Source organism: Hyalella azteca, unplaced genomic scaffold (assembly GCF_000764305.2).
Source record: "Hyalella azteca isolate HAZT.00-mixed unplaced genomic scaffold, Hazt_2.0.2 contig17596, whole genome shotgun sequence".
Lineage (NCBI taxonomy): Eukaryota > Metazoa > Arthropoda > Malacostraca > Amphipoda > Hyalellidae > Hyalella > Hyalella azteca.
The window spans coordinates 42,459-65,785 of record NW_025947373.1 but is presented as its reverse complement, the minus strand read 5'-3'; the positions used below and the strand labels follow the sequence as shown (position 1 = coordinate 65,785).

Genomic DNA, 23,327 nt, shown 5'->3' with positions numbered 1-23,327 from the left:
TTCGTGCAAGCTGTCATGCTGAGGCTAGTGGCCGCATTTCCGCTTATTGCATACGAATGTCATAGCAGCGTTCATTACAGATTGCAGTTTATTAAGTGCCGTGGTCGGATGCGTTAGGTGTGGTTCATAGTCCAATCTGGTCAGAACTAACGCCACCACAAGGGCCTTGTGGACTGGCCTCAAGGGACAGCAGCTGACGCTATATATTCGTCGTAGAGCGCTAAAACAAGCGTGGGTGACTTAGGCTACATGACTGTTCATAGAAAGTTCCGTGTCTGTGTCTATTAGAATGCTCAGGTTGCGAACCGAAGACGCAGGAAGGACGAACTCGTTGCCCACGCGAACAGGATTGGCCGGAAGCTGATGCTGGCGCCCGGCAGTCTCAACCAAACCAAACTTCATTTTTAGAGGTGTTAGAATAAACTTATCATCTATCTGCAACATGTAGGTACTGCGAGTTGTCGGATTCTAGCGTAACTTTTATGTCCTTTAGCAGAAGACTCAGCTTTCATCCAATCCTACAACCGTGATGCTATCATGCTATCGCACAGTGAAAGCTCAACAAGAGGAGCTTATTTACATTCGGAGGAAATGAGCAGCTTTTTTTATCGATGTTTTCGGGACTCGCGTTGCAAGACAGGAGTTAAAATAAGCGTCCTCTGCTGAGCCTGCATTTGCACATGCTTTGTGCAGCTCGCACTACACACGGTGTAGCCGCTGTAGNGTCCTCTGCTGAGCCTGCATTTGCACATGCTTTGTGCAGCTCGCACTACACACGGTGTAGCCGCTGTAGTGCGACTTGAAGTATATATGAATGTTAATTGATGCACGGTCCGTCACATCCATAAGGCATATCTCTACATTATATGATGCGTCAGGTTGTATTCCAATGATGTCATTAGTCTCTCTTACTTCACCTTCTGTGATGTCACTATTCGCAGGTCTCCGCGCATATAAGCTCATCAAGCCAACCGCCGGTCAGTAATAGGCAGGCCTAGGCATCATGCAGTCATAACCAATTTTGTAGCGTCCACTAGACGTCGCCTGACTCCGGCGTTCTCCTGATCGTCGTAATACTAAACTACATTGTGTAACTTACCACCAAGCCTAATCCTATCTGTATCCTATCTAGTTCTTAATATGTAACTATTAAAACCCTACACGTCTCGTTATTTGCATCCTGCCTCTATTCGGACTTAACTTAGAACCCTTGGACCCTCAGGAGATGTTCCGGTGATTAACCAACGATAGAACATTGTTATATTCGGATCTGACTCATAATTAATTATTGGCGCACATCGTGTTTATGACAAATTGACTTTGACATTGGCGCCGCATATTAATAATCAGGTTGCTCCTGAAACCGGTAACTTGACGGATGTTCTTCACTCGTCAGTTTCAATTTTTAGGCATTCTATATTTATTCTTCCTTGAAATGTTTACTCATTTGGCATGTCAATGACAAGGAAATATAAAGTAAAGGAAAAAACAACATCCTCGTATAAGGAATGCGCTACGACTCTAAGAGGTGCCCTCGTCTGCCTGGGGCAGATGCCAGAGCCCAACTTCACCAAACTTTTCACTTTAATTCATATTCCTTCCCGTGAGTTAGCTCACTCATAGCAGCCTATAATGTCAAGTGCTTAAATGCAATTTGCAAAGAGCCTTATGTTCGCAGCAAGTGCTTAAGTACGATTAAGGTAAAAATGATAATAACTGTATTTAGCCATTATTTAGCCAGCGATTTTTATTGCATTGTTGATTTGACTGTCCCGTAGCCGTATGTCCATTCTTCATTGCTCTTTATACGTTCGGAAAGTGTTAATAGCGGAGCTATTTGGTGGTGTATTCAATCTACCTAGGTGTATTCGGCAGAATTCAGTAGCGAAAATATCAATTAAGCACATATTTTTATACTCGTGAGTACAGTGACATGTATAACAAACCTGCTTCTGAATTAAATATTTAATCATTCACTAAACCTTTTTTTTAATTATGGAATTACAACTTGGTCCGCAAGCTTCGATGGAAGCTTTGTTTGGTGCTGCCACATGTTGATTGCGTCTCTGTCGTCTCTCGGCTGCATGTTAGTGGTACTGGTTCAGACTGCAGGTGCAGGGCATTACCCAATTTGGTATTCGCCCAATACCAGTAGAACAACCGTTGTTTTACTATAACAAATTAATAGGAAAGGCATTATATTAAGAAAGACGCATCACAAATAACAGGCTAAAAGTTTTAGTATTGACCCCGTTTTAGTTTTAGAGAGTTCTAGTATTGACTGTCCCCGCCGCCCCGCAAATGCGCCAGCATCTTCACTTCCATAAAGTGAGGCATAGTGACAAAGTAGAGAGTTTTTATAGACTCTCCCTCAACTCAAGTTCATTTTTGAATCCTATAAGTAGAAGTAGACCAGTAAAGTATCATGGATACCAGCATTATCATACTTAAGAAATTGATTCAAATCTTGAGTTATTGAGGAAATTAAAAATGAACTGATTCCAAAAAAGCTCTGGTTTGCCACTCCCTCAAGTTCACTTTTGAGTCCGGTTTGCCACTATGCGCATAAACTACTGGAGAATAACTGTCAATAACAGACTGCTAATTCAGATTTTTATTTACTACTGAGTTTTCTTGAAAAATGGCTAGAAAATGTCCATTCATGGTTCATGTAAGAATAAATTTAATTGTTCAATTGAATTTTCAATTTATCTCAGACTTTTTTTAAAGGTTTGATATTTATATTTTTTTCTAGCTATATAATGATGAAATATGCCAAATAATGATTAGGGCATCATTAGGCTAAATTCACATATAAATATTGCTAGAAATAACTTTATTTCAAAATTTATTTGTTGTGAGAAAAATCAAAAGTTTTCATGAAAATATCAAGGACATTTTATTTGGGTCTTAACACATTCTCCGTGTATCCAGATTTCCCCAGTATTCCCTTATTGCGCAAGGCTTTCAGTGGTTGCTGCTTCAGTTTGGTGCCATTAGCCGTGATGTGAGGTTGAGGAGGTGTGTGCTGCTCTGTGGCATCAAAGCTTTGCATAGCTGCAATAAAAATGTTGGGAACTTGGGACTCATGTGGTACATTATGCAAGCAAATAATAACCACATGTTGTTCTTGCGTACTGGTATTGTACCACCAGGCACCGGTGTACCGTGTGCCAAGTATTTATTGAGCCTTTCATGTACCATAATAGAATAGAAGGAAATATAGGGGAACAGAAGGAAATAGAAGGGAATAAAAGGGAACAGAAGGGAATAAAAGGAAATATAATGGAATAGAAGGGAATATAAGGGAATAGAAGGGAATTATTAGTTAGAATTATTAGTTAGAATTTTTACAGTTACTTATCGTTTGTTCAAGGAGATTTACGAATAAAATTTTGGTTCATTGATTTGTTTTACTTAATACACCACTTTTTGAGTGAACATTAATATTATAAAAGAGGAAGCTTACATGCGAAATTTTGAGTTATATGTGTTTTATCAAAATGGCATAAAATACTGCGTTTGATACGCTGGTGTCCCAATACGCAGCAGTGGAATATCACTGTTGGTACACATATGACCCAATATGCAGGAAACGTGTTAATATGATTTGCAATGATGGTACTTGCAGTGAAAAGATTCTCATATTGCAGGTAGTGTGTAGAATATTGAATCTTATGGATCATAATGGATGAGCCTATCATTGCCTAGGCTATGAGTCAACATTATCATAATTATAGACTACTAGAAACTGCGATATTGATCAATGATCAATAACTATTAACTAGGTATATATAATAAGATATAACCTGTAAATTTGTTTTTACTGTGGAATAAGTTCTGGTATGAAAGATAATGATGATTAAGCAAGATCTAATCTTTTCTAATTTGATCTATAAATTCATAGTTTTAGATTTGATTGTGCTAGTAAACTTAAAATGGTAAATTACTCAATCTTACCACATCTATGACCTTACAGCAGATCTTTGGGTGTGGTTGAAAGCAGGCATGGAATATATCTACTTGGTGAGACAGAGACGCGACTGAATTTTTGGAGCCGTGGTTTTATGAATTTGTCAGCAGTGATTCCATTTATTCAAGCTGTGATTTAATTTCTTCAAGCCATGAATTCCATATCTCAGCCATTAAAAGCCATTTATGAGCTGGCTGATGCAAACCATTTACTAAATCTCTAATCTCTAATTTACCCTAAAAACAGTAAACTCTAACATTTGTCTTTGCTTGAGTGTCAACTGAGCACAGATCACGTGATAATGCAGTCTGACCTCTCTGACATGATCGCAACTATGCGATCTATGAGGAAACGTTTTAGGTTGAGTTGTTGTTTTGTTGTGCAGGATATTTTGGCTGGATCTTTGAAATAGTGCAGATTGCAGAAGTTGCAAATTTTATGAAATGACACGTTTGCAATTTTTTCAATCAAACAAAAATACATGACATTAGAGCCACAAGATTTCATACCTACTGAAATTATATGATATTAGAGCCACAATATTTCAGAAAAAAATAGGACTTTTCTAGCCCTGGTTGAAAGCAATGAAGACAAAATGATGCCTGCTTAATTGGACATTTTTACAAATGAATATTTCTGTGGTACTAAGAAAATACTAATTATAGTCTGTTTCAGCATTCAATAAACATATTTTCTATCATCAATATTCCTATTTATTTTTTGATTAAACTAGTAATTCAAAGTTATTAACTACACAACATAAATTTAATTTAGACATGTGTATCATAGTCTCAGAAACAAGAATAGAATTTGCAAAATGAGTTGTAGGTTAACATAATCATGCTTTGCAAGATGTGTCATGAGATGCCTTATCAAATTCCTGCTAAACTGTTTGAAAGAAGATGCAGCTGCCAAATACTTTATTTTATTTAATCACAATATTACAAAGCAGGTGTAAAAAATGTACTTTTGTAGCCATGGTTCTATGGGACATTGATTTTTGTTGTGAAATGTGTTCTTCATTTTCAAATCATTTTCATCAGAGTAAGGTTCAGTTGCTTGTTTTCCTATTAAACCTAAATATTTAAATTAGCATCTTCATTATTCCAGTGAAAAGTTAACACGTTGACTCCGAAGTGGTACATATGCATACCACAAAATGTATTTCTCCAGGAGGAAGTGGTGCATAATTCAGGTTGCCTAAAATCAGCCAAATCCGAGAACAAAAAAGGCCAATAACCCAATATATACTAGTTTATTTATAGGTTCCGCTATAAAAATTCCATTTATTTTTTTTTTCCAGTACTTAAAATTTAATTAGGAAGTACCCCTATCATAAATTTTAGCCAGCCAACGCAATTGAGAAAAACTAAATCACAGCATTTGTCCGGAAAAAATAACCGTCTGGCAACCCTGTTTAAAAACAGTACAAAAAATGAAATAATAGTATAAGATGAAGCAATCATAGTCAACGTGTTAGGGTTTATCACACCTGCTCAAGTCAATAATCCAAGTCAAGGTTTATGGTAATGGGCTAAAAATTTATAAATATTTGAAAATTTGCAATTTGAAAAATTAATGAAATTCTATCATCATTTCTGCCCTATTCTGCTTGTGAGCAGAACTACATTTTTCAAGTTTTCTTTACCTGAGAAGAGGGAGGAATTCCAGATATGAATGTTGAGGAAGGAAAATTTTTCTCCCCCTGTTAGCTTAAATATTCTGACACTGAATGTTTGGCAAGATAATGCAAATAGTTTTCATTGGACTTTAGTCTAAAAGATTTTGTAATTCATCTGAATTTCAATTTTATATGTTTCTTCATATATGTTGCATGATTCTTAGCATTCAATATTCAATTATTTTCATATTCCTTGCTATGTTTTGAGAAAATTTTGTATCCCTGATTGATTGTATTAAAATTGTTGCGTGATAATGGCTAGCATCTATTGTTTAACAATCACAGTAAGTGTGATTAATTCTTAAAAAAAATTTCAATGTTATTTAATTAATTGCCTCCAAATTTTCCTCAAAGCCATACCTGTCCACTAGGTGTTTATTTTCCTCTGTGTCTTTTTCATTTATTTAAATTTAATATAATATATGTTGATGTTCAACAGAAAGAACTAATATTGCTGCAAGAACTGGTTTATGAGCTACAGTCATTATCAATTTTGAATACCCTATAGTATACTTGCACTTTCTAAACCTTCCTGAGTAAGACATAAACACAAACTTCACTGTTGGGGACTTCAAAAGATAGATATTTAATCAATTATCAACTGGAATCCCATGGCGTCCAACATCAAAGAATGCCCTGTCCATTCCTATGTCAGGAGTGATGAGAGTTTGGAGCACAACCTGCCCCTATTGCCTGCTTGTGCAATCAAAGTTGAGTCTGAAGGTAAGCATCTTTTGTGTTACATGTCAATTTCTATAACATCCAAATAATTTGGCTCAGATTTTTGGTATGTTTTTCAGTATTTGCCAATTACAACATTCAGCCCTGTAGGTATGCTTTATACTAATTATCAACATGTTGAGTGCAACATGACTACCACCCATAAGAAATATGACAGAGCCGCACTTAACGTGTTTAAATATATAAAACCTAAGCAATCTCAAGCTCTTTTTACAACAATACACAGGCTTGCTTGTCGATTGAGAATTCATAAATGCTGATGTATGATGTTTTGTACTTTGCTGAAATGTCAATGGTAAAACAAAATACTTGATTTCCAGCCTTGGACATGGATACTCCCAATCCAGTCATCCAAGTCCCTGAAATCTACATCAAGCAGGAGCCTGAAAATGAGAACTTGGATATAACTGTGAAGGAGGAACCATTTCTATATGGTTCTCAGGTACTTTTATTAAAAATGACAATTTTTTTAATAGTGTAGGTATAAATTTTCACAATTAATTTCTGGAAAGCTGGGAAATAGAGGCAGCTGACATTTGTTTTGATAGGGTATGCACTATAGATAATTAATTGACATGAAACTCAGATTTGACTTTTTTTAATGTTAAACCTACTAAATTATACTTTTTCAAGCTATGTTATACTTTGATATAAGCTATGTAATACTTTGATATAAGCTATGTTGTACTTTGATGTAAGCTATGTCATACCTTGATATAAGCTATGTCTTATCTTGATATAAGGTATGTCATACTTTGATATAAGCTATGTCATACCTTGATATAAGCTACGTCTTATCTTGATATAAGGTATGTCATACTTTGATATAAGCTATGTCATACTTTGATATAAGCTATGTCTTACCTTGATATAAGCTATGTCATACTTTGATATATGCTATGTCATACTGTGATATAAGGTATGTAATTTTATCATCAGAAGGATGCTGATGTGTCAGCCCCGGCATCAGCTGCTGGTGACACTGGGCGCAAACGGCGGGCCTGCAGAGACTCAATCCGTGAATCACCTGAGCCTCCGGAGAGGCGAGTATACAGAGTAAAGAAGAGATTGGAAAAGCCAGAAATTATTAATGCCTGGTTGAAAAAGAACAGATTAAAAATTAAAGAGAGGATCTATTTAAGAAAACAAGAATTTGATAAATATGATACTGTATTTCGTCATTTAATAAAAAATAAGGATGCTATAAAATCACATCAAAAAACTCTCTTCCGAGATGCAATTAAGTTTGGCTATTTTTTGCAACTTATGTTCGAAAATCAATTTGAAAAAAGCTCAAGTAAATATCAACAATTTTCTTATGAAACCATTCTTTCTGAGCATATTGGTATTAACAAAGTTTTTGCTCAAAACTTGCAATGGCTTGGCAAACTTGGATATCAATATCCAAAACTAGGAAATGTATCACTGTATCTTTATCAAGTGTTCAAGAAAAAGAAAGCAATAAACAATCTGTTCCAAAATTTCCCCGATTTAGCTAATTGGTGGATAGTGTGAAGCTTGCTTTCTGTGGAACGTTGGAACGTTATTAGTTGAGTGTAAATAAAGCATCACAATTAACTATGAAATGTAAAACAAATTCATCAGGCAGGTAGGAATAGCATTGTAACTAGTAGACAAAATTTGTTAATATAAGCAGAGGTGAGCAGCAGCGCGCTACATGTAGCGGCCACTACATTTTCAGTAGCTGTAGCGGCGCTAAATTTAAGCAATTGTAGCGGTAGCGCCTGCTACATTTAGAGCATGTAGCAGTAGCAGCTGCTACATTTAGAGCATGTAGCGGTAGCGGTAGCGGCCGCTACATTTCAAAGTAGCGCTGCCCAGCTCTGAATATAAGGATTCTTAGCGTTGATAATAAGGTAGTCTAAATTACGATAATAAGGACTCTATTTTATAGTGGAATGACACATTCTAAAATGGGGCTCACACATCCTGGGTGAAACATCAACCAGCTTGTGTGGTCAAGGTAAGAGTGATGCATTTGTGCTGAGTGGGAAATGTGGTAAAGTTTTGAAATGTTTTCTAATGCTTTTGATATGAACTACTTAAGTGAGACTGGAATAAATTCCTAATTTTATATAAAAATTTGATATTCATTCAATTCTGCACGTCAAGGTATTGCTTGAGGTAATTTGAACCAAATATTTGCATCATAACTGTGGGATAAGATGCACCAGACTTATTAACGTGACATGAGCAGACATTTGATCTTATCTTGATTAGACTCAGATACTTGGTGGCAGATCTACTATTGATATTGTGATTATTGAGTGGGGAAATTATTTAATTATCTACTTGATTTTTTTATACTAAGCTTGCATCCAGTAAATACAATGATGAGCATTCAAATTTATCATTGCAACTGCGACTCAGATTTGCTCATTATCCAAGAATATTGCATCAATGTTATTTACACATAACTCGTCACTTGTTCTTGGTAATATTTCTTTTGCATGGAAGGTATGGTAGGGGTAGGTTGTTGTTTAAGAGGTAGGCTACGTTAGGTTAGTAATTTTTATTTATGATTATAGATGTCAGACATCAACCAACTGAACTGGCCCATTTAGCTCCTTCACTACAGGATTTAATTGATGCCCTAGGGTTGTTGTTGACAACCTCAAACAAAGGGCACAGCACATGTGCCCGCCCTACCGCAGCTGCGGGAGGACAGACACACAGGCAGCTGTGGGGTACAACACAAGAGATTATTCTCCAAATGATTTACCAATGTCTGAACAAAATAATTCATTAATTAATCTAACAGAAAGTAAACTTCAATAACACATAAACAGCGAAGAATGTGGACTGCAATTGGTAATTTTCAGTGAATTAAAGAAAATTAGTCATATAACATCATTCGACATGAATATATCAGCTCATGTTATAAAAGGACCTACATTTTGTTAATAATTCCTATAGGCTTTATTAACAAAACAACGATGTGCATTTATGTGCAACCAGTAATATTGAGACATCTCATTCAAGTTTTTTGGCAATAAACTAATGTGACATGGAAAACTCGTAGTTGGTGAGAACATGGGAAAATTGTATTCTAATTTTTATCATTAATTTTATTGGCACCCGAGACCCAGGTGTGTGGATAGCGCCCGCAGGTAGGTGGTTAGTGCCCTCATGTGAGTGGTTAGTGTCCCCGTGTTTCCAGTCCTGACGTGGGACTCACTGCCCTGGCATGTGACTCACTGCCTAGCGTGTGACTCACTGCCCTGGCGTGGGACTCACTGCCCTGGCGTGGGACTCACTGCCCTGTTCTGCTGCAAGGACATCGTGGGGAAAACTTTTCAGAGCACCTAAATTCTTGGTTGAAAAGCAAAATTCATACCAATTACTTAAACTGTCCTGCAGTGAAGCCGCGTTGAACAAGTCTTCGGAGTCGGGTTCCCGCCAATGAAACTCTTCTGCTGAGGCGGGCTGCCGCGGAACCGCGGCGTCAATTATGTGCCAAGTTTATAACTGAGGCCGGTGCCAGTGCAACCGCGGCGTCAATTTCGTGCAAGCTGTTATGCTGAGGCTAGTGGCCGTATTTTTGCTTATTGCATACTAATCTCACAGCAGCGTTCATTACAGACTGCAGTTTATTAAGTGCCGTGGTCGGCAGTGCATAGAGTGTGGCATTTTCATAGTCCAATCTGGTCAGAACTAGCGCCTTCACGAGGGCCTCGAGGACTGGCCTCGAGGGACAGCAGCTGACGCTGTGTACTTGTCGTAGAGCTCTAAAACAAGCGTGGATGACTTACGCAATATGACTTCATAGGAAGTTCCGAGTCCAGAAGAATGCTCAGGTTGCGAACCGAAGATGCAGGCAGGACGAACTCGTTGCCCATGCGAACAGGATTGGCCGGAAGCTGATGCTGGCGCCCGGCAGTCTCAAACCAAATAAATCGAAGGAGCTTATTTACATTCGAAGGAGAGGAGCAGCTTTTTTATCGAAGTTTTTGAGACTAGCTTTGCTTGAATGGATTTAGAATGAGCGTCCTCTTCTAAGCCTGCATTTGCAAATGTATAGTATTGCTCGCACTACACAACGTGTAGCGCGCCTTGAAGTGTGTATTAATGTTAATTGATGCACGGTCCGTTTTATCCGTAACGCATAACTCTACTTGAGACGTTCTTCACTTGCCAGTTTTAACTTTTAGGACTTCTCCATCTTTTCTTCCTCGAAATTTTTGCTCATTCGGCATGTCAATTACAGGAAAACATGAAGTAACAAAAAGAAACGATCCTCGTACAAGGAATGCGCAACTGCTCAAAGCGATGCACTAGTCAGCCTGGGGCGGATGCCAGAGCCCAACTTCTCAATTTAGTTCAACTTAGTTCATTCATAGCAGCCTCTAAAGTCAAGTGATTAAATGCATAGTGCCTTATGTTCGCAGCAAGTGCCTGAGCATGATTAAGGTATGAATGATTATAACTGCATTTGTCCAACGATATTCCGGCATAACCTTAGGCTATGAGATTTATTATAAGTTGGGCTATGTGTCTTAAATGCTGATAGTGGCTGATATTAATTAGTGTGGAATTGTGACTTACATTGCAGTATTTACTTGTCTATCCTCTATGTCCATTTGTCAGTGCTTTATAAGCGTTCGGAATCAGGTAAATCTTGGTGTATTTGACAGCATTCGATAACGGAAATGTCATTTAAGCAAAAATTTTTATTCTAGTGTGGGTATGGACATGTATAACAAACCTGTTTCTGGAATTAAATATTTATCATTTCTATCATTTTCTTTCATTTATCTCTATATGCTCCTGCTATGCAGGAGCATATGTTTAGTCTTAAAATGCCTAGCAAATTACGGAGCAGGCAATAAGTCCAGCAGCTATCTCAATCAATCGTCAGTTATGGAAAGATCGGGTTCCAAAGGCCGGATCCCTTGTGAATGAAGTCACGAAAAGTTCAAGAATCGGCAACAGGCCATGGGCCTATTTCTTCAACTCCGACACTTCTATTCTATTCTACGTATTTTTTGAATTACGGAATTAGAAGTTGGTCCGCTAGCTCCGGTGGATGCTTTGTTTGCCACAAGTTGACGGAATGACGGGGTGGATAGCTAGAGGTTAGCATAGCCCAAGGCCCCAACTTCCCAAGTCCACAGTGCGATTCATATACCTTCCCGAGCGTAACTCAGCCGGACATCGTCACCGCTTTTGACACAAAGCGCCCACCAGCCACCACAACAGCGTCGTTCAGTCACAGGCCGCAGCGCATACAGGCCGGAGCACAACCGGCCGGAGGTGGAGCGCAACAGGCCCTACCAGCTACCGCAACAGCTACTCCTAATGTAACTTAACCTAACGTCCTAACCTAACCTGCGCCGCCTGTTGCGGTAGGGCCTGTTGCGCTCCGGCCAGTTGGGCTCCAACGCTGTGAAGCAGCGGCTGTGTTGTCACTGTTGTGCACAGCAGATTTACTGTTAGCCGGAGTTACCCACAGCTCATTGATCTGAGGCTATGTGTAGATATTGCATGCTGATGGTTGGCGTTAGGCCCAGGGCATGTTTACCGAGTCAATTTTGTTACCCACGGCTGCGCTCCCAAGTTGACGTCTCGGCCATAGTGGCAAAGCAGAGAGTTTTTTAGACTCTCCTGACTCCCTCAAGTTCACTTTTGAGTCCTATAAGTAGACCAGTAAAGTATCCTGGATACCAGTATTAGCATACTAAAGAAATTGGCTAAAATCTTGAGTAAATGAGAAAATTACAAATGAACTGATTCTAAAAAAGCTCTGGTTTGCCTTTGCCACCATGACGTCTCCAACATCCGGGCGTCTTGGGGTTTCATGTTACTGGTACCGGACATTGGTGGGCATTGCCACATTTGGAATTTGCCCTATAGCAATAACCAGTAATACCATTACCACCATTGCTGTAATGTCACAAATTAATAGAAAAGGCATCATATTAAGCAAGACGCTTCACAAATAGCGGGCTAAAAGTTTTAGTGTTGACCTTGCCTGCAAATGCACCAACAACAACTTCACTTCCACTTGGACCACTTCTATAACCTAACTGGGAAGAACCAACTGCTAATTCAGATTTTTTTATTTACTACTGAGTTTTCATGAAAAATAAATAGAAAATGATTGTTCATGTAAGAATTTCATTATTCTATCAAATTTCCAATTTATCTCATTAGACTTTTTTTAGTTTATTAGATTTAGATGTTTGATATTGTTGTTTTTTATATATAATGATGAATTATGCCATATAATGATTAGGATAAATTCAAATATAAACATTTCTTGACAGCAGGATTGAAATTATTCTGCTTGTTCATTGTTCCTGAGGCTGAAATCTCATGGATCCAATGTGACAAATGTTTAATACATTTGGTATCTTGCTGCCCGACTGTGCACTTTTGTTAACAATTAGAAGGTAATTTATCTAGCGAAAATCTTGCAGTTCCAGAAATGGTGGGAAAGCTCTAGTTGCAGGCTGCATGCTGCAGCCCCAAAGCCTGGAGGTAGATGTTTTCCATACTTGCTAGATTAGATGGAACTGGATTTTAAGTTATTTGTTGGTTGAAAAATCAAAAGCTTTAATGAAAATATAAAGGATTGTTGGATGACTTGATATGATTTGCAAATTTGTAGATGTATAAGTGGTATAATTAGTAACTGGATTCTGTATTATTGGATTTGAGATGATGGTACTTGCAAGTTGCAATAAAAAGATTCTCATATAATTATATTGTAGTATATTAACTTTATTGAAGTATTGAAGCATATTGATCATAATGGATGAGGTAAGTTTGGAACAATATTTGAGTTTTCATGAAAAATAAATAGAAAATGATTGTTCATATAGGAATTTTATTATTCTATCAAATTTCCAATTTATCTCATTAGACTTTTTTTAGTTTATTAGATTTAGATGTTTGATATTGTTGTTTTTTATATATAATGATGAATTATGCCATATAATGATTAGGATAAATTCAAATATAAACATTTCTTGACAGCAGGATTGAAATTATTCTGCTTGTTCATTGTTCCTGAGGCTGAAATCTCATGGATCCAATGTGACAAATGTTTAATACATTTGGTATCTTGCTGCCCGACTGTGCACTTTTGTTAACAATTAGAAGGTAATTTATCTAGCGAAAATCTTGCAGTTCCAGAAATGGTGGGAAAGCTCTAGTTGCAGGCTGCATGCTGCAGCCCCAAAGCCTGGAGGTAGATGTTTTCCATACTTGCTAGATTAGATGGAACTGGATTTTAAGTTATTTGTTGGTTGAAAAATCAAAAGCTTTAATGAAAATATAAAGGATTGTTGGATGACTTGATATGATTTGCAAATTTGTAGATGTATAAGTGGTATAATTAGTAACTGGATTCTGTATTATTGGATTTGAGATGATGGTACTTGCAAGTTGCAATAAAAAGATTCTCATATAATTATATTGTAGTATATTAACTTTATTGAAGTATTGAAGCATATTGATCATAATGGATGAGGTAAGTTTGGAACAATATGGTATGGTAACATTAAACATTCAAACTTGAGCCTGCATGATAGTCTTAGTATAGATCATGCCTAGCAGGCTAGAAGGCAAGCATTGAGGTGAGTGAGCCCTGCACAATGGCAATGCTACCTAAGTTTCTATCTTGACTAATAGAAACTGCATATATAAAGTTTTGAAACTGTGTGCATGGTGGAATTCTAAGAATTGGTTGGTCATTTAGGTCCACTAGGATTACCGTCTTGCTCCTATCGCGCTTGTGCACGCTCCTGGCTGAACAATGGGGAGTGTGCTGCTGCTGCTTGTCCAGGGTACAAAGTATTGCCAGCCATTTACAAGATGCGTCGCTAGATAATTTTTAATAATAAAATGCTGCTAACAACTTTGATAGCATATCCCTTACCATAAAAGGGGGTTACTTAGACACCCAGGGTAACTTAGACCACTTTTAGTTTTTTTAACAAAAACCCCCAAAACTCAAAATTATATGACATAGAAAAGTTTTGTCAATGGGCATTAAAGGTGTAGTACTGAGGCAATGTAACACAATAGAAAGATAGAAAAAGTATGCATATCTAATAAGTTGAAAAATGAAAAATGTGACCCACGAAAAAGAGCTATTATTTAAAGCCTGTCGTAGAACACTCTCCAATTTTTTATTTTTTTGGTAAAACAACTAGGTTTTGGTGCATTGTAGTAGAACTCTTCTAGTTACATATGCAAATGACAAATTTGAGGAAAGTGTCATAATTTGCAAATGGGGGCACCACCTAATGTCAGCCTAACTTAGACCACCTAATGTCAGCCCTGACGGGTAACATAGACCGGCTTGGAAATTAATTCAAAATTACCATTTACCGTATAACATATTTTATATTTGATACACCTATTAATGTTTTTCTTTATGTTTCAGACTCTACAGAGTCTTATATATGGTAATTTAAACTTAATTTCCAAGCCTGTCAATATTACCCAATCACAGCTGACATTAGGTGGTCTAAGTTCCCCAATTCAGGGGTGGCACCCCTATTTGCAAACTATGACACTTTCCTCAAATTTGTCATTTGCATATGTAACTAGGAGAGTTTTACTACACTGCACCAAAACCTGGAGTTATTTTACCAGAAAATATAATTGATTTTACCACCCAGTCTAAGATACCCCAAGAGCTGGGGTAACAAAGACCATCACTTTCTTTTGAAATTACATCAAAACTATGAGAGGCAGGAGCCAGCAATTTATGGTGAGTAAACCTAGAGTATAGACCTGTATTTTGCATGTTTCAATTTAAGTTTAATTTAGCTAGTAAAAAATGGCATCTTTTAAAAAAAAGTAGTCTAAGTTACCCCCTTTTACGGTACTCTCCACGCACTGCAACACTTATAACTTAACAGGTATAACTTGGCAGCCATCTGGCAGACACATGGCACCATCTATTGAGAGAGCAGCAAAGTAAAGAGAGGCTTGACAGGATTCTGCTGCCCAGACTGCCAAGAGATGGCGCTGTGCTCATATCAACTTAGATATCATGAACCATACATCCTACGGTTCTAGCAACTGTTGCTTAGTACTAGAATTATTATTGTTCTTGTTATTCACTGCATTAGATGCTTGCGGTCTTTCCGATTTTCAACTATTTACTAAATAGTTGGCAAAAGACTGGTGAATATCTAAAATACTATAATTTTAATCCAAATGTGTCAGCAAGATCTTCTGAAGGCATAAATTTTGCTGCTGATGTGTTGTTACCAGGGGTAATCTTAGGGCAGACCAAGCTCATGTGTTTCAGCTCACAATTATATAATTTTCTATTCCATTCATTTATTGTTTTAACTTATTACAAACATGGTTATTATTTGCTTATCATGCAAACTAATAGTATTTCATGCATTTGTGTCTAATGCTGCCCTATGTTTTTCTGTCTCGTTTCAGGTATTGAATGACCCCGTAAACTCTATTTAATGCATGCACATAAACTTGTCTCGAGTTAGCAGAATATTCTGAAACTCTCACCGCATCACCAGATGGTGAGTTGGCTTATTCTTTGCGCCTGATTCAATTATGTACATATTTTAGGCTAATTATTATATGCATTTTGGTTCTTATTCATTCTATTGTCATTTATTGTTATAATGGTTCTTTTCATATCTGTCAGTTTGATTAATTTTTAGTGTGATGCTTGTGTTGCAATAATTACTTTAATGATTTTCTTATATTATTTTTTGCACTCAGAAGATCTGCACTTGCATCTGCCCTTGACTGTTTAAGCTCTATAATATATTCCTTAATTCACTATCCTATTTTGTTGCTCATGTTTAAAGTCAAATTAACTTTACTAAATTCCCTCACATAGCAAATAAATTAGTATTTCTCTTGTTGCATTTATATTTATGTTCATTTGTTTGTGTCAGTTGCTGTGTGTATCGCTCCACCCATAGTTTCATATTCCATAGTTTCATATACCATAGTTTCATAACCCATAGTTTCATAATTCCATAGTCCTAAATTTGCTTGTTTATTGATTCAATTCTAATCATGAGTTTGGCAAATTATTTCTTATTGTATAAAATTTTAACATATTGGCTTTCCTTTTAATAAACGAAAATAAATACTCAGATAAAAGCAAATCCCTTAGTAATTCATTAATTGCTAAGGGATTTTTACTGGTAGTAAATGTATGATTTCTTAACTTGTCCTATGCTACATAGATAATAAAAATTTGTTTTTAATGTGGAATCATGAGTTCTGGTATAGAAGAAAATGATGATTGAACAAGTTCTAATTTTTTCTAATTTGATCTATAAATTTATAGTTCTAAATTTGATTTTGCTAGTAAACTTAAATAAATAGTGAATTGCTCAATCTTACTACTTCTATGATCTTACAGCAGATCTTTGGGCATTGTTGAAAGCAATGGAGACAAAATGATGCCTGCTTAATTAAACATTATTAATAATGTTTCTGTGGTGCTAAGAAAATACTAATTGCACATAGTCTTTTCCAGCATTCAATAAACATATTTTCTATTATCAATGTTCCTATTTATTTTTTCAATGAAACTTGTAATCTGAGTTATTAACTACAGACATACATTTACTTAGATATGGTGTCATAGTCTTGTATACAAGAATTTGAAAAATGAGTCTTAGATTAATCATGCTATGCAAGATGAGTCATGAGATGCCTTATCAAATTCCTGCTGAACTGTTTTAAAGAAGATTCAGCTGCCAAATTTCACATTTTATTTGATCACATTGCTACAAGGCAGGTGTAAAAATGTACTCTTGCTGCCATGGTTCTGTGGAACATTGATTTATGTTGTGAAATGTGTTTTTCATTTGAAAATCATTTCACTAGAGTAAGATTCACTTGTTGGCATTCCTATTAAACCAAGATATTTAAATTAGCATCTGCATTATTCCAGTTAAAAGTTAAGGGTTATCACACCTGCTCAAATCAATTATCCTGCTTAAGTCAATGTTTAGGGCAATGGGCTAAAAATTTCTAAGCCTTTGAAACTTTTCACTTTGAAAAATTAATGATGTTCTATCATTATTTCTTCCCTATTATGCTTGTGAGCAGAACAACATTCTTCAAGTTTTCTTTACCTGAGAAGAGGGAGGAATCCCAGACAAGAATGTTGAGGAAAGAAAATTAGTCTCTCAATGGTAGCTTAAATATTCTGACACTGAATGTTTGGCAAGATAATGCAAATACTTTTCATTGGACTTAAGTCTAAAAGTATTTCTAACACTAATCTGAATTAAATTTTTATTTGTTTCTCCATTTATGTTACATGATTCTTAGTATTCAATATTCAATTATTTTTGTATTCCTCACTATGTTTTTAGAAAATCTTGTGTCCCTGATTGATCATATAGAATCTTAGCATGATAATGGCTAGCATCTATTTCTAAACAATCATGATAAGTGTGATTAATTCTTTAACAAAATTTCAAGGTCATTTAAATAAATGCCTCCAAATTTCCCTCATAGCCATACCTGTCCACCAGCTGTTTATTTTCCTCTGTGTCTTTTTCATTTATTTAAATTTAACATGATATATTGATGTTCAACAGAATGAACTAATATTGCAGCATGAAGTGGTTCATGAGCTACTGTTAATATCAATTTTGACAGACCTGTAGTACATTTGCACTTTCTAAACCTTCCCGAATAAGAGATAAAGACAAATATTCAATCAATTATCAACTGGAATCCCATGGCGTCCAACACCAAAGAATGCCCTGTCCATTCCTATGTCAGGAGTGATGAGAGTTTGGAGCACAACCTGCCCCTGATGCCTGCTTGTGCAATCAAAGTTGAGTCCAAAGGTAAGCTTTTTCTTTGTGTTACACGTCAATGTCTATAACATCCGAATCATTTGGCTTAGATTTTTGGTACGTTTTCAATATTTGCCAATTATTTCATTCAGCCCTGTATGCATGACTACCACCAGTATGAAATATGAAATAGCCGCACTTAACGTGTTTAAATCTATAAAACCTAAGTATTATTGAGCTCTTTTTACAACAATACCCAGGCTTGTTTGTTGATTGAGAATTCATAAATGCTGATGTATGATGTTTTGTACTTTGCTGAAATGGCAATGGTAAAACAAAATACTTGATTTCCAGCCTTGGACATGGATACTCCCAATCCAGTCATCCAAGTCCCTGAAATCTACATCAAGCAGGAGCCTGAAAATGAGAACTCGGATGTAACTGTGAAGGAGGAACCATTTCCATATGGTTCTCAGGTACTTTCATTAAAAATTAAAATTTTTTAATAGTGTATGTATAAATTTTTGCAATGAATTTCTGGAAAGCTGGGAAATAGAGGGAGCTGACATTTGTTTTGATAGGGTATGCACCTGTCTCTTATACACATCTAGATGTGTATAAGAGACAGGATATAAGCCATGTCTTACCTTGATATAAGCTATGTCTTACCTTGATATAAGCTATGTCTTACCTTGATATAAGCTATGTCTTACCTTGATATAAGCTATGTCTTACCTTGATATAAGCTATGTCTTACCTTGATATAAGCTATGTCTTACCTTGATATAAGCTATGTCTTACCTTGATATATGCTATGTCATACTGTGATATAAGCTATGTTATACTGTGATATAAGCTATGTTGTACCTTGATATAAGCTATGTCTTACCTTGATATAAGCTATGTCTTACCTTGATATAGGCTATGTCATACTGTGATATAAGCTACGTTATACTCTGATACAAGGTATGTAATTTTATCATCAGAAGGATGCTGATGTGTCAGCCCTGGCATCAGCTGCTGGCGACGCTGGGTGCAAACGGCGGGCCTGCAGAGACTCAATCCGTGAACCACCTGAGCCTCAGGAGAGGCAAGTATACAGAGCAAGAACATATATGATGGAGAGCTCCTCGTCTGACGAGGATTATTTGCTGCTAGACAGCATCCTTCCAAAAGTTAAAAGGAAACGAATGCCAGTGCATGACATTAATAGGAGGAGGAAAGACTTGGGAGAGTACCATCATCTTTTCAGAGATCTCAAAAATGACAAATCACGTTTTTTTGCATACGCAAGGATGACACAAGAGACCTTCAACTACATTCTGAAGAGAGTTGAACATCGACTTGTGAAACAGTGGTGCAACTTGCATCAACAACCTATTCAACCTGAAGAACGGCTTATTATAACTCTTAGGTGAGAAAGTATGAAATAACATAAACTTAATATTAATATTAATGTGCTGAGGTTATTAATAAACAGCAAGTAGCTGTTATAGTTTTTTACTTGGAAATTTTACTGCTTAAGGTGTAGAGTATAGGACCAATTTAATAAAATGAAACAATGTGTTTTTAGTAACTCATAATTCAATGTGCATAACTTTGCACTTTAATAATATTAATGAAATATTTTTCAAAATAACATCGTCAATCCTTCAAATATTAAAATATAAGATTGTTTTTTAGCAACATTGTTTCATACCTGATGATAAGCATACTACAATGGTTGCAAATCCAAATCCCTCTAACAACATTTGACCGTCTGTGCAAGCAGAGATAGGGGATATTTGTGGAGCAGGTGTACTACATGTGGAGTAATATCCAAAATTATTTTGAGGGTAATTCATGGAATGTTGTGAATATGCAAATCGTTGAACAACGTCTTGTACACAATTTCGGAATGAAAGCTTCTGAGCTGTAGGAATTGTTTTATTATGTGGCAATAAACTTTTCCAGAACAATAGGTCATCATCCTCTCCCTCTTGCATGCGCTCCATCTTTTTCTTCAAATTTTGCACTTTCTGCTGTTCAATATTCAACAGGCTTTCATTAAATTGTTCTGCTGGAGATACCTTCTTTCATTTTTTTCCTTTTTTTTTGCTGACCAGACAGAGTGCTCATTAAAGTTGGTCCTTGCAAAATTTCACCCATGACAGCTTTTGCATTACTATTAGATGAAGAGGCTAAGCAATCTCCTTCATCTGTGGGCAAGTTTTCAGCTCCCTCCATGTCACCAGTTTCACATTCTACTTCACCCATTGTCGGTGGCGAGGTTTCACTTGCATGATCGTTAACCAAGTGTGACAAATTTCCACTAGATGATCTTGGTCTAACAACATTTTTCAAGAATTGTAGCTGTGTAAAATGCTTTCATTTTGATGAGACTTTATTATCTGCTGCATCTCTTGATCAGGGTGGTTTCATTTTGCCAAACTCAATGGAAAATTGGTCTCTCAGATACTGCTATTTCTTTCTTATCTGCGTTCCTGTAAAGACAAACAATGAGGGATTGTTAGCAAAAGTCATATAATATTTCATGCTTTTAATACACACATAGCTATACAGTACAATGAAAAATGATAACACCAATACTAACAAAACTTTTTATCTTCTTTGCAGATATCTGGCCACTGGGGCATCATTTCATACCCTTTCATTTTCATTTCGAGTGGGGGTGTCTACAGTTAGTAAGATTGTTTCAGAAACTGTTGGGGCATTGTGGGAAGAACTGCATGAGCAACACATGCCAGTACCCACAAAGGAATGTTTCAGAAAAATTGCTGAAGATTTCTACAAAATTTGGAACTTTCCTAATTGCATTGGCTCAATAGATGATAAACACATACGTGTTAAATGTCCAAGCAATTCAGGATCTATGTATTACAACTACAAACAGTTTTACTCCATTGTCCTTCAAGCAGTGGCTGATGCTAACTACAAATTCGTTTTCATAGACATAGGAGGTTTTGGCAAACAAAGTGATGGCGGAACATTCCAAGCCTCGGAGCTTTCCGAGGCTTTGAAATATAGAAATTTGGATATTCCTGAGCCGGCCTTCCTACCAAATACAGCAGTCAAAGTACCATACGTACTTGTGGGGGACGAAGCATACCCACTAATGCCATTTTTGCTAAAACCATATGGAGGGCATAACCTAACTATTGAAGATATAACCTTCAACCAATGTTTGTCAAGATGTCGGAAAACCATTGAATGTGCATTTGGAATAATATTCAGTAAATGGCGTTTATTAGCGACATGTATTGATACCAAAGTTGAAGTTATTGATAGCATTGTAAAATGCATATGTGTACTGCATAACACAATCATAGACAAGGAAGGAATTGAACATCATCTAACTGAGACTGTTAACTCAGGGATTGAAGAACAGAATCCTGTACATCAGGTTGGAAGGCTGGCAAACGATGCTGTGGATGTGAGGGAAATATTTAAAAATTTTCTGTTAAACAATCCTTTACTACATATGCCCCAGACATGATATTTGCAATGTTACTTGAGAATGCTATATAGCTACTTTTACTAGCTACGAGACAATTACTTATATTTCCATTACTATTTGTGTACATAGTCATTGTACATACAATAACACTATTATACCTTCATATTTCCTGTTTCATCCATTGTTTTACTTATCACTTATCGAATATAATACATCAGCTTTTAAGTACTGTAGATTACATGCCTGAAACAATAAGGTCTTTTTTTTGATATGCAGTTAAAGTAAAATTAAACCAATGTCCCCTTACCTTCACGGTTCATCTTCTTGACAATGTCAGCCCAAAGTTTCTCAACTACAATTTGGGTAGAGTGCTCTTTACTCCATTTGTCCCAAATGGGTGTTCGAGCATACACCTCTGTGATTAATTGATCACTGTCAATGCTCATCATGTGTTATTACCTCTCAAAAATCCCTTCAATCAAGTGCAGAGCAGACTCCTCGTCACCTTTATAAAGTTGTTTGTTTACATGAGAACCTTGACACAACGGCGCTAGAGTGCCAAAGAAACAAAGAAAATGGAGGGTTTAAAGGTACAGCTAATTCAAAAATGTCCATATGCCAAGCAAGTTGAGCAGATAAGAATGTGCAGTACATTCCGGTAAATCGGTATAAGCAGGTTTTTGGCTGAAGCCTATTCGTACAGGTTTTCACTGTGAACACTTGCATTATTATCCTATGTTCATTCGTGTGGCAGGTTGGAGCAGGTTGCCCGCACGGGCAAACCTGCCTTCACTGTATGCGCACCCTAACACTCCTCACTCGAACACCTCACCCAGAGCACTGATTAGGTCACAGCTGGTTTCCTGCTTCCTCTGTGAACCTCTCGTGCTTGTTTCAGGCGCCAGCCTCAGCAGGTAACCAGCATGCTGGCAACCTGCTTTCACTGTGTGTGTACTATAAGATTGGAAAAGCCAGAAATTGTTAATGCCTGTTGAAAAATTACAGATTAAACATTAAAAACAGGACATCTTTAAGAAAATGTGATTTTGATAAATATGATACAGTATTTTGTCATTTAATAAGAAATAAGGATGCTATAAAATCACATCAAAAACTCTCTTAAGAGATTCAATTAAGTTTGGCTATTTTTGCAACTTATTTTCCAAAATCAATTTAAAAAAACTCAAGTAAACTTCAACAATTTTCTTCTGAAACCATTCTTTCTGAGCATATGGGTATGAACAAAAGTTTTGCTCAAATTTTTCAATGGCTTGGCAAACTTGGATATCAATATCCAAAATTAGGAAATATATGACTGTATCTTTATCAAGTGTTCAAGAAAAAAAAAGCAATAAACAATCTGTTCAAAAATTTCCCCCATTTAGCTAATTGGTGGATAGTGTGAAGCTTGCTTTCTGTGGAATGTTATTAGTTGAGTGTAAATAAAGCATCACAATGAACTATGAAATGTAAAACAAATTTATCAGTCAGGTAGGAATAGCACTGCAAGTAGTAGATGAAATTTGTTTATATAAGGATTCTTAGTGTTGATAATATGGACTCTATTATATAGTGGAATGACACATTCTAAAATGGGGCTCACACATCCTGGGTGAAACATCAACCAGGTTGTGTGGTCAAGGTAAGAGTGATGCATTTGTGCTGAGTGGGAAATGTGGTAAAATTTTGAAA

At 36.5% G+C, this 23,327-nt stretch overlaps 1 protein-coding gene across 2 annotated transcripts; it reads left to right on the top strand.

Annotated features, from left to right (window-relative positions):
• Positions 1 to 2,031: 2,031 nt before the first annotated feature.
• On the top strand, positions 2,032 to 21,874 carry LOC108668212 (protein ALP1-like). Of its 2 annotated transcripts, none has more exons than XM_018155385.2 (4): positions 2,032 to 2,093; positions 6,094 to 6,377; positions 6,716 to 6,837; positions 7,335 to 8,028. In XM_018155385.2, exons 2-4 carry the CDS (start codon positions 6,266 to 6,268, stop codon positions 7,908 to 7,910), a joined length of 810 nt encoding a protein of 269 aa, XP_018010874.1. In that variant the 5' UTR covers positions 2,032 to 2,093; positions 6,094 to 6,265; the 3' UTR covers positions 7,911 to 8,028. The 2 variants fall into 2 exon arrangements, with proteins under 2 accessions (XP_018010874.1, XP_018010873.1); XM_018155384.2 differs by lacking the exons at positions 2,032 to 2,093; positions 6,094 to 6,377; positions 6,716 to 6,837; positions 7,335 to 8,028 and adding exons at positions 17,972 to 18,229; positions 18,533 to 18,654; positions 19,165 to 19,592; positions 20,795 to 21,874.
• Positions 21,875 to 23,327: the final 1,453 nt, after the last annotated feature.